Source organism: Primulina tabacum, chromosome 6, assembly GCF_025594145.1.
Source record: "Primulina tabacum isolate GXHZ01 chromosome 6, ASM2559414v2, whole genome shotgun sequence".
Taxonomy (NCBI): Eukaryota; Viridiplantae; Streptophyta; class Magnoliopsida; order Lamiales; family Gesneriaceae; genus Primulina; species Primulina tabacum.
Window position 1 is genome coordinate 3,360,246 of NC_134555.1, and position 15,358 is coordinate 3,375,603.

Genomic DNA, 15,358 nt, shown 5'->3' on the forward strand with positions numbered 1-15,358 from the left:
TTGGTTGTCATCTCTGTTATTCAACTATCAATATATCGTTGATGGATGACGATTCCATTTACAGTGCAGTGACAAAAACCTTTTTCAATAAGCAAAACGAGGATGTAACAAAAACTCCAACCTCTGTAATAATTAGTTTAACATACTTTGTTTTATCATAGGTATGAACGTTAACTAATAAAGTAGGCATATATTATTCAACCATCCTCGTTAATTTTAAGAATGGCTATTTATTGTATTCTTATTCATTAGATAATCTCTTTGATACAGTATTTTAATTTTCTATATTATCTTTCATTAATAATTTTACTGCATAATCTCTTGATGTGCCAAATATCTGATTTATTTACTTTGACCTTTGAACTTCCCTCCGAAATTTATATCATGCAAGCACATTTTTTTAATAAAATAATTTATTAGATAAAATCACACATGTCCGAAATCCATGAAACCATTAGTTCGGAGGCACGTGATCCGGCCAATTGGACTGCCTTTCCTTGTTTCCCACAATAATGATAAAATAACACTAACACCTAAAGTCTATATGCTTACAATTTAGGTTATAAGCCATAAGGTCACGAGATTGGGTAATAGCAACCTTTTTTTTTAGTAATTTTTCATAGTTCAAACACCTCCGGGCTCCAAGTGTCCAAGGACCATTTAAGAATTTCACGGGGACGTGTATATATATATATATATATATATAGTAAGTTTATTAACAGACAATATCATTTATATATTTTTGACATAAAAAATAATATTTTTATGAGACGAGTTAGTTCGAAATTCGTCTCACAAAATTGATTCATGAAATCTCACATAAGTACTTGTCTACGAAAAGATATTCATTTATACATTTTTGGTACTTCGAAGAGTTTATGTAAATCCCTCGAGTGTAAGTTATTAAACTCCATGAATCTTCAGTCACTGAATGCGTCCAACTACAATGCAGTTTTCACGATCAATCTTGGACTGCATTAAATGCAATATATATATATAATATTTGATGAAAAGGAAAAAAGAAAAAGACAAATAAATTGTTGGTCAAGAAAATCTACCACCAAATCATGCACATTCGGGATGATTCAAGAAAAGTGCCAGGTTGCACCTATTCTGTAGTAGATAGTCCATTGATTGAACTGCATTCGCTTTTTGTTGCTGTTTTAGGCATGGCAATGGCAGCAGGCCCACATGTGATCGTCGAGTTTTCCGTTCTCTCTCTCCAACACAATAGTCCCCATAAACTGTAAGCCCACTTTTCCTAAAAGTGCGCTTTTGCTCATACAAAATATTATCTTCATAATATCATCTTCATCTACGATCTATCCATTCTTTTTCTCATTTAATCTGTTGATCTTCCCTCCCAGTTCCCACTACTGTAGAACAGTGGAGGCAACATGTTTCCTGGTTTAGCTTCTTGATTAGCTGGTTTACCACCTACCAATTTTTGCCTTTATTTCTTTGTTGTAGAATCTGCGTATGATTGATTACTTGTAGTTGTATCAGCAAAAGGGCCACGCTGTAATATGTTGTGGTGATAGAACTTGCGTTATTTTTTCTTTTAATAAGTGAAAGTTTCAAGCTTTTGATATATCTGTGCACGAATGTTGGCAAATTTGTCGGATGGGGAGGAGAGACCTTTATCTGTTTAATTTACTGTGTTGTCACATTTGTATGTCGCAGGTTTTGATTGCATTTAAGGCATCCAAACCAGATTCTGAACTACTCTTCTTTTGCAAGATCGGATACGGATTCTTGAACTCACGAGATTTCTCTTCCTTCTCTTGTTTTCGGCCTTTACGTGAGCGTTCTTTCATCTTATTTCAAGTATCAGTTCCCTATTTTCAATAAGCCCCCCTTATTCTTTCTGTTCCGCCGCTGCGCTTACACCTTTGTATCCCCCTTTCTTGCTTAGCCATTAATGAGGCTTGAACTTGTGCCGGCTAGCGTAGACTGTTCACTTCATGCCCTTCAAGCGTGTGCTCCTTTGGTCCCAGTTCCTCTTCTTTCCTCTACAAACTTGAAAAGGGATGGACGGGATCGAACAGTCCCCTTCACTGCTCTTACCCATCCATTTGTGTTCAAAACTCCCCTGAACTCTCAAGCTTTGTACAAGAAAGTTTGCAGAGATCCTATCATTCAATGTTCTTTTTCGGGTTTTGACAAAATGCGTGATGAGGAATCGTCCCGTCATGTCGAAGGATTAGCTAAAAGTTTCGGCTTATCAGAGAGTGAAGGACATATGGACAGATTCCCTGGCGCAATACCCAAGACAAAAGGCGACCAAGATTCATTCTTGAATTCGCGATTTGATTTCTTGGAACCCATGATGCTTGGGATCAGGCCAGAAGTCCCAGATTGGCCAGATCGCGAGACTGCTATTCGAGCAACTATTGAACAAAAAGCCAAGTGTCTTGATATCCCGCTGTCTTTGAGGATGATAAAGAAGAAAATACAATGTAACGGGGGGTTTAAAGATTTTACTGAACGTAAAGATTCCGATTATTGCTCGGTGAAGGCAGCTTTTTCTTCTACGGTTTTCATCTTAGTCGAACTTCAGAGCTATGCCTTACACATGAGAGAATCTCCGTGCCATGAAGATCTAGATTTTGCTATCCGTAAAGTTCAGAAAGAAATGCATTCATCATTTGCATGGCTGTTTGAACAAGTTTTTTCAAAGACACCGTCTTTGATGATCTATGTTATGATCCTTGTAGCAAATTTCAGCACTTTTTCCGCTTCTCAAACAAGGATTTTGCCCTCGGGAGCATTCAAGTATGATGAGGAGATTGACTTATCAGTGTCATCAATCGCTCAACTTGGTCAAGGAATTGTCGATGGAAGTGAAGCAACAAAAATGCAAGAATTTGAGAGAGAGGTTCTCGATCACGAAAATATCCAAAGCTTCGTCTCACCAGTGTCAGTGGAGGTGGAGTCCGATGGCTATGAAGTATATCATAGGACTGATCTTCTATACCAGATGAACTTGTCTCGTGAACCTAACAACCCTCTTTTACTCTGCAATTATGGGCAGTTCTTGCAGCTTGTTACTCGTGATTATGACAGGTAATCTCGAAAATCCCTCAAATCCCTTGTTCGTTTCCTTTAAAGATTATGATGTTATCTTGTAGATAGTGTACTGTGTACATGCTCTCCATAACCACCCAGAATGGACAATACCCGTTTACTCTATGTGAAACTGTCTGAACTTGCATGTGTCACTGATTATATATATATATATATATCTCGATTTATATTTTCAAGCTGATTTTCTATTGTTGTGCTTCACAGGGCGGAGGAATGTTACAAGCGGGCGGTACAAGTAATGCCAACGGATGCAGAGGCCCTGAGCCTGTATGCGAACTTCTTGTGGATGGTGCGAAGGGATTTGTGGAAAGCAGAAGAGAGGTTTTTACAAGCCTTGGCTGCTGAGCCTGATAACTCTTATCACGCCTCGAGATATGCTAATTTCTTGTGGAGTACTGGTGGTGAAGAAACCTGTTATCCTGTTAGCGATTTACCTAACTCAAACTTGTAGACTAATGCAATAATACTCTTGTAAAAGAAAAGAAAATTAAATAAAGTTGCCAGTGTGGTCTTGCAACGGCCAACATCGAAGGAGTGGCTGGTTTAACCTTACTTGGCTTCTCAAATGTCGCATTTGGCGTGTTCTGGTTAAAATATTCAGGTTCGCATACGCGCACAGAAAGATGTAGCGGCTTTGCTTTGATAATAGAAGAGATGAAAACACATCTACTTCCTTGATTTGGTAGAGCCTGATAACTTTTATCATCTAGCTAATGAAACTCTTTATATTGTTAAAAAAAAACATTGTTTTTTTCTTGCGAGCAAAGCGTAGTACAGTTGGGATTTAGATCACCAGCTTTATATTTGAATAAGCACAGTATCGTTTAAAATTTGGAAGAGTGGAAAGACGCATTTTTACCTCAGATATTAAACTTCTTTGATAAAGATAACGGTATATGAGATGTTGCTCTGTTTCTAATATGTTTTCTTTTCATAAAGCGCCAGAATGTCGAGTACAGTGGCTAAGGCACAAGAACATATTACATCATTTAAGGGAGGAACCAATATTCGTACTCTATTTCAAAGCAAAAATCTACAAAAACTGCATTGATATATCCTAAGTAAATGTGGTAAATTGTGATTATACCACCAAATGAATAACTAATAAGACGTGGAATAAGAGGACTGTACTACATGGAAAAATGGTGAGGTTAGAGATACCATCATCACCAAAACCAGCTAAAACGGCTATCGATGGCCTTGACTGAAGTGGATACCAAAGTCATTCCTCCATACTCAACCGAGAAACGATTAACACAATGCGTTCTTCTTGAATTATGGCCTCCCAAGCTGCTAATCCCAGTGGAGCCAATCTCATATATTTTACCTAAATTATAGCATGAGGTGGGAAACATTAGCGTGCGATTTTTAGAGACTTACTACACTGTTCTTAGTGATGTGAAGCTTGATGAGATTTTGTTTCCCCAGCACCAAGATGTGGAAGAAACCCAAGGAAGGAATGCCGCATTGATTGCTTTTAGACAGGAGGTTAAGCAAGTGGGGTAATTGTTATTCTTGGAAACGTAACATAAATTAGGATTTCATGCAAAAACTTTTTTTTAAAAAAAAAACATTACAGGGAATCCTACTCTTTCCCGAATATGTGGTTGTATATTGCGTGTAATCCACACAAAAGAGCATCTTATATAACACTTGAAGCTCCATAACCACAAAAAGAATAGACTAGGAAATAACTGATTAAAAAAAGTGGAATATAAACTGGCAAACAAAGTGTTTCAATCCAAAACTGCAACAGTTAAAGGCCAAATAACAAGACCATAACAGTTAAAAGCCAAATAACAAAACCATAACAGTTAAAGGCCAAATGACAAATCTAAACCTGAAGTACACCATTTTAAAAAGGAATGAATGAAAGCTTTCAATCAGAAAGAAGATTTGAGTAAAAAAAGAAAAATTACCTTTCACCCAAATGGGCGGAGCACGAGTAGCATTTGCAACGAGGAAAGACATTGCAATATCTTCACAATTTCTAATAGATCCATACCCATCGATTAAAAGCTTTCAGATTTGCAAAAAAAGAGTGAAAAAAAGTCAAAAAAAAATTATGGTTCGATAAGAACCTGTTCTTGGTCACATATTCTCGAATGGAAGATGGCATCTCGTATGTATACATGTTGAGATATTTCTTATGAAAGAAGGCAGCCTTTGAGAGAATCATACTGTATGTACCAGTCCACCAAACAGACCACCATCCACTGTAAATATAGGTGTCCTGATCACCTTTCTGTGACAGAAAAAGACCAGTTGAAAGTGCTGCCCAAAAGAAGATCTAAAGCAATTCTTCGGACATTTTAAATAACAGTTTCTCCAACTAAATGATAGGGTAACCTCAACATTGCAGTAGAGAAATTCATATATCAATTCGAGCTTGGGTAAAGAGGACTTATATAGATACATTCTAAGTCAAGAATTGTTGTGTGCAGAAAAGAACACAATACTTGTATACAATATTAGACACTTATTGTCATATGGACAATGTGTGGATATAGAACTCAATCTTTACATCATTGTACACTGGAAATGTATCAGAAAACTGAATGAACATGCAGACTTGATTATTGGAACGCCACAAACCAATTTGCCATCATACAACAAACTGATCAAATATGCAGAGTTCTGGCAAAGGAAATGAAATTAGCAGTGAAGAGACTTAAAAATATAACCCCTTATGGAAAGAGTATGAGCTTCAAAGTGGCATATTTTGCTGGTTTACTTTCCCTAACCTCATGCTGTTTCATTAACAAAAGAAGCACAAAGTAAAAGCACGGACCGATTTATCGAGCCAATGAATGCGAGGCACAAATCCCACCATTGTGTCTGGTGCACTCTGCCAGGCCCTGAAAGCAAATTCTACTGTTGCGCAAGGGAATATAATATCATCGTCAACGGAAAAAACCACATCTGACTTCAAATCCTTTATTTCTTTAAATCTGTTGTTCAAACTGTCTTCTACATTTATATCAAATTTCAACTCAATTTCTCGACCACCTTTTGAATTCTGCTTGACCACATTTGTAAGAAAATTGACAAGAGAATCTGAAGGAAGGTCAGGCTCACTCCACACTATATGGACGGAATCAAGCCCGGGACATGATGCATAATGAGATATGGACTGCTTCAGAAGATCATTTCTTTTCCACGTGTTCATCAATATGGTATATCCTTTCCTGTACAAAGCATTACATCCGAATTAGCATGAGGCAACCAATTACAACAATTGTATTTAATATAGTTCATACAGCCTTCTCTAATTCCTGAATAAACCACTAAAAAATCCAAGAAAAATGCTTGATCTGAGTCAAAGCATACAAAATCATTTGTTGAAAAAGAAGCGACATAGACGTTCAGTAACAACAGATGATAATATGCTCCCAAAGCAATGGCATGAAATATAATAAATTATGGAAAATTATGGGCTATCATGACCCTAGCCAACAGGCATATTGACAACTAACAAAGAAATGTTCTTCGACCAGCTCTTCCTTATTCAGGAAAAGACACATCTTGCCTCATTCATGAAAAACCATTCCGAACTAACTCTTCCATGTGAAGACTACCAAATGTCTATCAGAGCTTCGCATATTGCCAAACCAAAGACAATAAGAAAGCAAATGCTTTGCACAACAAAGACTCGTGTCAAAAAACAAAAACTGGGAGAACACACAGACATCAAATTGGGTTGTTTCTTGGACAATTTCTCGCCATTTTCTTTATTCTTGCAAACGCAGAATATATATAGGTTTAATATTCAATTACGTAAAGTAAATCAAAGGGCTAATTAATAGCTTCCAAGCAAATTATAGTTGAATGTTGATTACTAGTCGCCAATTGTCGCTGCATTGCTGCAAATGGAAACTCACAACGCTACTTTGAGAAAAAATAATGTATCTTCCTCAAAAAGTCCGTCATTAAAGTAAAGACGAAAATAAATCAATTGTCCAGTTAAGCAACGGAAAACAAGACAAACACAACGACAAAAAAAACCCAATGAATTCTCACAGCATTTACTACACCAATACAACGATCGAACACACATAAATAGCAGCTTCATCTCAACGAAATAAACGAAAACTTATCGCAAAATCAAATAAATCTGCACGCTCCAGTAGAATCATCGCATGACTCCAAGAACAATTACCGGGGCGAGGAGGAAGGGGACAGAGAAACATCGTTCTGCTCCCATCCCATAAATGACGCCTTACGCCCTGAAAACGCGATAAACGATAAAACAACACAACATGCTAGCAGTAACTTTATCTTCATCGATCCAACTGCTAACACCGCCCCCTGCCTTATACTCCGACGGCTGAAAAGTCTGGACCTCATGGTAGTCATAAGAATTCCGACAGCACGCAGTCAGAAACAATGATAATGAATCCTATAGGGATCCTTCGTCCGGATGAATGCGGCCCTCAGGACGGGCTCCGACGATTGGTAGGGTCCGGTGATGACGTCATGCCTGGGTTTCCATATTTAGAAGACGGGGTACAGATATTCGAGTGCGTCGAGGGAATCGAAATAAGATCTTGATAGGTCAGGCGCCGGTAAATTCAACCTTTTAGCGTTTTGAATTTAATTTCCTTTTTTCAAAAACAAGAAGATAATATAGAAAAACTAATAATTATATATATATATATATATATATATATATATCCTTAAATTAGTTTTAAATTTTTTTAATATAGTTTTTCGGTTATTTTCATTATGCCAATCTAGCTATTAAGTCTTTTTCATAATAGTTTATTTTGATACACCATTGAAAATGAGGACGATATTTTGATTATTTTATCAGATAATCTCTTTCTCTCCATTCTTTTTATAGACAAAAACTTGTGTGAGACGGTCTCACGAGTCGTATTTTGTAAGACGGATCTCTTATTTGGGTCATCCATGAAAAAATATTATTTTTTATACTAAGAATATTATTTTTTATTGTGAATATCGGTAGCGTTGACCCGTCTCACAGATAAATATTCGTGAGACCGTCTCACAAGAAACTTACTCTTTTTTATATACGTTTGAGACTCTTCTACTAACTAATTTTGATGATATGATCTTTTTTAATAATTATATATATTAATAAAATATTAAAACTTTAATCTAAGTGATATTTAGCTCAGCGGATAGAACTTTTGTTTTCTAAGCATCAACTTATAGGTTCAATTCCTACTTTGTTTTTTTATATACTTATTTTTTTAATCAATATATCAAAATTATAGTGTAGTTTTTTTATTATTGCTTATAATTATTACATTTTGATTATCATTTAAATATAAACCAAATGAATTATAAAAAATATTGTACAAGTACGCAACGCGTGTATCAGTTTCCTTATATTATTTATATATTTGGAATTGATACTGTTATATCATTAACTTTGAACTTAAAAAAAAAAAAAAAAAAAACCAAAATCGACCTCGATATTATTTCAAAAATCGAGTTTGAACATGAATATAAACACGACCTTGATCAAATTTCATTGATTTCACAATATTTCATATTATTTTAATTTAATATAGATGATATTAGCATCTTGGACCCGATTAATCGTGTTGTCATTGTAGTGTTAGGGATAAAAACTAAGAATGGCCGAGTGGGGTAAGCTTTTTTTTGTCAAATATCGAATCGGAAGCGTGACATGTTACGTAAATGTTTATTTCCTACTTATAATTTTTTATTCGATCTTTTTTTTATGAGTCCCTTCACCAAATGTTCAACGGTATCTATTTTAAAATCTGCGTTGGTGTCATTTCTTTATTTTTTTTAAATGAGTGGACAAACCTATATCATAATAAAATATAAAATTCATAGACGTAAAATGGGCGTGGAATCGTAACTAATTTTTAGACTATTATGTCATCACATAGTTTCAAAAGTGATCGATGTTCATTTTTTTTTTTTTTTGAGTAGGTCTCTTGTGAGACGGTCTCACTAATATTTATCTGTGAGACGGGTCAACCTTACCGATATTCACAATAAAAAGTAATACTTTTTCACGGATAATCCAAATAAGATATCCGTCTCACAAAATACGACCCGTGAAATCGTCTCACACAAGTTTTTGCCCCTTTGTGAACATTATATTTGTTGTCATATAATTTTTTTTTTTAAAAAAAAAAAAATTGGTCATATTAAGGTGAACTTGTATTTTTTTTGTACTCTAACTTGTATAATTTTTTGTATTATTAACAATGAATTTGTATTTTTAATAATGTGATTTACGTTTTTTTTTATTCATAGTTTTTTTACTGGAGTCAGTTTTATCTGACGGAAATTACTTATGTGATAAACGTGGATATTAACATGGATTTTTAGATCAAACTTGCATATTATTCGTGATTTTTTTTAAAAAAATATTATTTAAAAAGATTCACGGTGGAGTCCGGTAAAAAAAAAGACAAAAAATTGGAAATTATAAAAGTAAATATGAAAATATGACCAAAAAATGAAAAAAAAATACAAGTTTCATGATTAAAAATACAAATTCATATTAACATAACAAAAAATACAAATTCATATTAACATAAAAAAATACATACATATTAGATGACCAAATGTGTTAATAATAGAACTTATAGAACTAAATAAGCAAATATAACTAAAAAACGAAAAAAAAAAATACAAGTTACAGGATTAAATATGTAAATTCGTATTAACATTACAAAAGAATACATACAAGTTACATGATGAAAAATATGAATTCATTGTTAACACGATCAAAAGTGAAAATAGCGTAAATTATGTGACGAAAATATAATTGTCTGTTAATATTTATGGGTTTTTTTGCATTTCTTATCGTATTCAATTAGAGTCAGGGTAATTAGTTGGGCTTTTGACCCAAGCCCAATTATTCAGCCAGTTTCGAAACTCCAATTATAAAGCCCAGCCTTGAACTCCGACTCCCAACTCTCTGTTTCTGTTTCCACTTGATTTTCATCCATTTCTAGATTTTGCGATCTTCAGTACTTCGAGCAATGTATAATAGTCATCTTACATGTTTTTTTCTTGAATGACACACAGCTTTTGTTTATATTGTTTGTTATTAAAAACATGTTATATTTACTTTATCACATAATTAAATTTGTTTCGGTAGTTTTCAGACTGTGATCGCTCAAGTGTCTAGCATTACAAGAATACAATCCAAAAAATTGAATAATCATGTGATAGATGGTTGATGAATTGAAATTAAACAAAAAAACTCGAAAACAAAGAAAATTCGCGCATAAAAACTGTCTGAAAAATTCTCATACAGCAAGGTGACACAAAAGTGCCATGCACCATGCTAGGCAAAACAGAGAGCGCGGGTGTGCCCAAATTGGAGCCCCTAAGCAGGGAGTGCAGGGGAGCCCGAAACATGGCATGGGGGCATTGGAGGCCCTGTTTCTCAAATTAGTGTGAATTTCAGTGAGTTTTTTGATGTATTTTCATTATAAATGTATATTTTGTAATGTTTTCATAACCGGACCGGTCATAAATCGATTTGCCTTGTAAAATGGTTGAATCGATAATCGGACCAGAAAACCAATATATTATATAAAATAATAATATAATACGATAAATAATATATTTTAAAAATAAAAAATATATATTTATCCAAATTTAAAATCTAAAAGAAGTATCTCAATCACCAATAAATAAAAAATTAACAAAAAATTTCTTGAAAATTAATGTATTGTAGCAGTCACGCAATAGAGGAGTTGTTAAACTTTATGATTTAATTCAAATAATAAAATGGACAAATTTTTCCAAATAAATCATTGAGGAGCAATTTCTCATCCTTAAACAAAAAGTAAGATATGTCAAAACATGTCTCTTCTTTGGTTTCTGAATAAAATAAACTTGAAATATAATTGCTAATTGGTCAATGGATAAATAAAATTATGTTAATTATTTAAAAAAAAGTAGGGGAAATTTATGAAAAAGTGGTTTAATTTCCTTCGTCGAGGATGATTTGATACTGTCCAATAAAAATTGTCTAGAGTCCTAGTGACACTATAAGGTAAAAAAGATTACTCTTATAAAATATCATGGTCTACAAAAAAGAGTCAAATTGATCAACTCAAGAGCAATACAGGTGCCAATCCAGCGAACTAAAATCCCAAGTATCAATGACACGAACTTGCAGTGGAGATGAATGCATAGAACATGATTATTCTGAGAACGTTGCAAGGGTGCGTGGTGTTCGATCGAATGAATATGTGAAGCGTTCCGGTTAGAATGGCAGAAAATCCGTGCCATAGCGACGGTTTTTGGTTAAATCGTCGCAAATAGCGACTGTTTAAAAAACCCTCGCGGATAGCGACGGTTTTGGTTAAACCGTCGCCGATTTTCCTTTTTAAAAAAAAAAAAATTAAAATCGGATTCTTAGAATCCGTGTCAGTCTGTCCCGGATTCTGACCGGGACAGTGAAACCGGAACTTCAAACTCCGGATTGTCATATTTTCATAATGTTTTAGAATCTATTATATTTTAATAAATAAGTTTTAAAAATATATTATTTTAAAAAAAAAAACCCCATGATCCTTCTGGCATCTAGAACACTCCATACTAAGGATGGCAATAGGACGGGACGGGGGCGGGTTTGCCATCCCTATCCCCGTCCCCTAATTATATCCCCGCTCCCATCCCTGGATCTACCTAATCGGGGAATCTCAGTCCCCGAACCCGCCGTCCCCGAACCCGTTTGAAATACCCGAATATATTACTGTATTTATATATATATATATATATATTATCGGGGCGGGTTTGGGAGGGTTTGGTATAAGGATAGGATTTCCAAACCCGTCCCAATATATTTCGGGGATTTTTTAAAATCCCCGAACCCGAAACCAAACCCATTAATATATCCCCGAACCCGTCCCGTTTCGGGTTTTCCCCGCGTAGCCCCGAAACCGTGGGGAAAATTGCCATCCCTACTCCACACTACTCTATAATAAAGTAGACTAGAACTTACTATGCATTTACATTTTACAATATACATGAGAGTGTTGTAAAATTGTCTAGTCTTTCCTCTAAATTTCAGCATTTTCTTGATTGTTTGAGAAGCTTCTAGACCCAACATTTTCCAAAACATTTATGTCATTTCACACGAGGTTATAATGTTCGAGTCATGTCCACATTGTTCTTGGCCCTTTTGCATGAACCTAGACATTCATGTTTCATCCACAATGTTCTAGATCCTCCCGCACAAAACTAGAACCCGGCATGTCAACGATATTCTAGGTCTTTCCTAGAACATTCAAGTTTATCATCCTCCTCAACTTATCTAGAACATTCTCTTGTCTTCTAGGGAGTATTAGATCCCTCACAAAGCCTATTTTATAGCTTCATTTGCCAAAATTCATGTGGTCTTGTGCGTCAAAACTATCAGGCCGCAACTTAGCTCCTCATGTCGCTTGCTCAAGAGATCTCCTTGATAGCTTGGTTTCTCCCCTGTGAACATGATCACACCTTTGCCATGATTAGTGTGTCCTTTCAAGCCTTCGTAAGATGTGGAAATTAAGTTTTCCTAACAAATTCAAGATACGTATCTGGTGTATCGATTTTGAAATTAAGTTTTCCTACTGGAGAAAGCGATATCTTCTGCGCAGTCCAACTGGAAAGCTGAATCAGATGATCTCAATGTCTTTTTTTTTTTTTTTTTTTTTTGCAATTCATAATCATGCACCATTCTCAACTGATGAGCCCATTGCAGAAACTATCCGAAGGCATTGAACTCTTTCACCCACAACTGAACTCTAACATTGTCCAAGATCAGCAAACAACGGGTCGTGACCTTGCCCGAAGTAGTATCACCAGTGCAAGTGATTTTGTGTTTATGAATGCTATTCATTTGTGTTTGAAATTTGTTGTAAATAATAACTTGATGAAATGATGATGCAATATATTTTATGCTAAAAAAAATTCTATATTGGCATGACTTGATACTTTTTTCGATCAGTGAACAAAACTATATTATAATAATATATAAATTTTATTATATATTATCGGATCAAAACTTTAGCTTAAAGGGCGTGAATTGTAACTAATTTTTAAGACTATATTGTTATCACGTAGCTTATAAAGTAATCAATTTTTTGGGGAAATTTATATTTTTATCATGTAACTGATAATTTTTTCTAAAAAAATTTGATTATGTCAAAGATGAATTTGAGCATGTTTTGTATGTCGAAAATAGCTTGTGTGGCGGGACGTGGATGTTGACATGAATTTTCTGAAGAAAACTTGCAAGTGTGTGATTTTTAGAAAATATTATTTGGTAAAAAACACGACGGAGTAGGTAAAAAATGACAAAAAATGCAAGTTATAAGACTAAAAATACAAATCACATGACACAAAAATGTACTTTTCTCTTATTATTTATGGGTCTTTTTTGTTGAGCTCTTGTAACTCGAAAGGATATGACCCCCCTCAGTTTAGATCTAATAAAATCAGGCATAGAGACTCGATGTATTTGGGTCAATGATTATCATTTGATCTTGAACTGTTGTGTTATTTGAAGTTTTCTTAAGTTTCTAAAATATTCCATCTTTGATGATCGATTCTTCATATCTAAATATCAATATTTTATAGGCAATGATAAATTAGAATCTCTATCACGTATATAGTAATAATAGTACAAGGGTAAAAACTTGTGTGAGACGGTCTCACAGATATCGGTAGGGTTGAACCGTCTCACAGATAAAGATTCGTGAGACCGTGTCACAAGAGATCTACTCTAATATAAATTAACAATTGAAGAGGATAATGTGATTATTATGAATTCAAAGTCATAATCCAAATCAGGTTTTTAAGATTTTAAAAGAAAAAATGTATCGATATAAGTCAATGGATTCAAGATAATTTCTATTTCCATTAAATATGTAAAATAAAAACTTTAAATTGAAATTCAAACTTGTACCTTATCTTTCTTTTTTTTTTTTTCATGACGTAGAAACTCATACTTATTATTTTCGGTGTGCACTGGATAAACTCCGGACAAACATAATAGCTTCCAAACTACATTAGTCATGTAAACTACAATGGACAAGCTTTTTGTAACAAGCCTGATAAAACATTAGTAGAGAAAATCGAACTCTTAACCACTGATCAAACACTCGATTATATCATAAGTCAGAACACCTTTTTTGGTACTCTAAACCATATCTTTAGACTAGCAAGACGTTTGGATTGGCTGATTTATAACTTTAGAGTGCACTCGAAAACTTTATTTTTTAAAATAATCCACCATTTTGAATTCCATACATATTTTTTTGAGATAAATAAATGAATAAAGTGAAAAAATTCTAAACATCTGGGAATTACATTCACAATTTTATCTTTGTAAAATATTTGAAATTTCCCAATTGTTGATTAAAAGATAACTATTTCAAATGAATTTTCGAATTTTTCAATTCAAACATTGATTCAAATTCCCAAAATATAATTAAATTTAAAATTATAAAAATATGACCATTCTAGAAATAATATTAGAAATTTAAGTAACACAGTGTCCTGTAATTTAAAGTTAATACGATGAAGCTAATTAATTGGGCTTTTCACGCAAGCCCAATATCCAGCCAGTTTCGAAACTTTATGATTTTATTTAAATAATAAAATGGACAAATTCTTAAAAAAAAAAAAAAAAGAGTAATTGAGATCACTTTTTATTGTGAATATCGATAGAGTTGACTCATCTCACAGATAAAGATTCGTAAGACCGTCTCACAAGAAAACCTACTCTAAATAAAAAGTAAGATAAATCGTACAAATCCAAAACTTCGTCTCCTGTTTGGATTCTCAAATAAAATAAACTTGAAATGTAATTACTAATTTTTTAATTAAATAATAAAGATAATTGATATTTAAGCTCAATATTGTTTTGTCTACGCTTCATTTCATGTTTAAAATATCCGTCAAATTTATTCACGAATGAATTATAAATAACAATAAATGAAGTGCAAATATCAAATACGCATAATAAATAAAATTATGTTAAATTTTAAGAAAAAGATATGAAAATATTACAGTGGTTTCCTATTATAAAACTCTTCGATATCGTCCAATAAAAAATTACCTAAAGATTCTCTTATAAAATCCTCAAAAAGAGTCAAATTAATCAATAGATTATTCCAATCGAGAAAACAAAAATCTCTTGTATCGATGGCAAGAATTTGCAGAGAAGATGAAAGCGTAGAACATTCACTCGCATATGTTCGAACAAATTTTAATCGTCGCAGAATTTGCGATGGGAGAGAAGAGCACATGGAAA

The 15,358-nt window shown here is 33.8% G+C and overlaps 2 protein-coding genes across 4 annotated transcripts; one reads left to right on the top strand and one right to left on the bottom strand.

Annotated features, from left to right (window-relative positions):
- Nucleotides 1-1,008: 1,008 nt before the first annotated feature.
- LOC142548766 (uncharacterized) lies at nt 1,009-3,639 on the top strand. 3 transcript variants are annotated; one of them, XM_075657277.1, is made up of 4 exons: nt 1,009-1,246; nt 1,684-1,801; nt 1,916-3,066; nt 3,292-3,639. In XM_075657277.1, exons 3-4 carry the CDS (start codon nt 1,922-1,924, stop codon nt 3,536-3,538), a joined length of 1,392 nt encoding a protein of 463 aa, XP_075513392.1. In that variant the 5' UTR covers nt 1,009-1,246; nt 1,684-1,801; nt 1,916-1,921; the 3' UTR covers nt 3,539-3,639. The 3 variants fall into 3 exon arrangements, with proteins under 3 accessions (XP_075513392.1, XP_075513391.1, XP_075513393.1); XM_075657276.1 differs by lacking the exon at nt 1,009-1,246 and adding an exon at nt 1,269-1,428; XM_075657278.1 differs by lacking the exon at nt 1,009-1,246 and adding an exon at nt 1,271-1,407.
- A 411-nt stretch (nt 3,640-4,050) lies between these two features.
- On the bottom strand, nt 4,051-7,711 carry LOC142548767 (glycosylinositol phosphorylceramide mannosyl transferase 1-like). The gene is made up of 5 exons (XM_075657279.1): nt 7,247-7,711; nt 5,879-6,275; nt 5,169-5,332; nt 5,007-5,077; nt 4,051-4,414 (listed from the first exon to the last, which is right to left on the bottom strand). Exons 1-5 carry the CDS (start codon nt 7,441-7,443, stop codon nt 4,254-4,256), a joined length of 990 nt encoding a protein of 329 aa, XP_075513394.1. The 5' UTR covers nt 7,444-7,711; the 3' UTR covers nt 4,051-4,253.
- Between the last annotated feature and the right edge of the window lie 7,647 nt (nt 7,712-15,358).

What these genes read in the sequence shown, in the direction of transcription:
- LOC142548766 (XM_075657277.1), top strand. Translation starts at nt 1,922, where the DNA reads ATGAGGCTTGAACTTGTGCCGGCTAGCGTAGACTGTTCACTTCATGCC. An exon ending in GTTACTCGTGATTATGACAG is followed by an intron (nt 3,067 to 3,291) that starts GTAATCTCGAAA and finishes TGTGCTTCACAG; the next exon opens with GGCGGAGGAATGTTACAAGC.
- LOC142548767 (XM_075657279.1), bottom strand. Translation starts at nt 7,443, where the DNA reads ATGACTACCATGAGGTCCAGACTTTTCAGCCGTCGGAGTATAAGGCAG. An exon ending in TCCCCTTCCTCCTCGCCCCG is followed by an intron (nt 6,276 to 7,246) that starts GTAATTGTTCTT and finishes TGCTTTGTACAG; the next exon opens with GAAAGGATATACCATATTGA. An exon ending in TTCATTGGCTCGATAAATCG is followed by an intron (nt 5,333 to 5,878) that starts GTCCGTGCTTTT and finishes TTTCTGTCACAG; the next exon opens with AAAGGTGATCAGGACACCTA.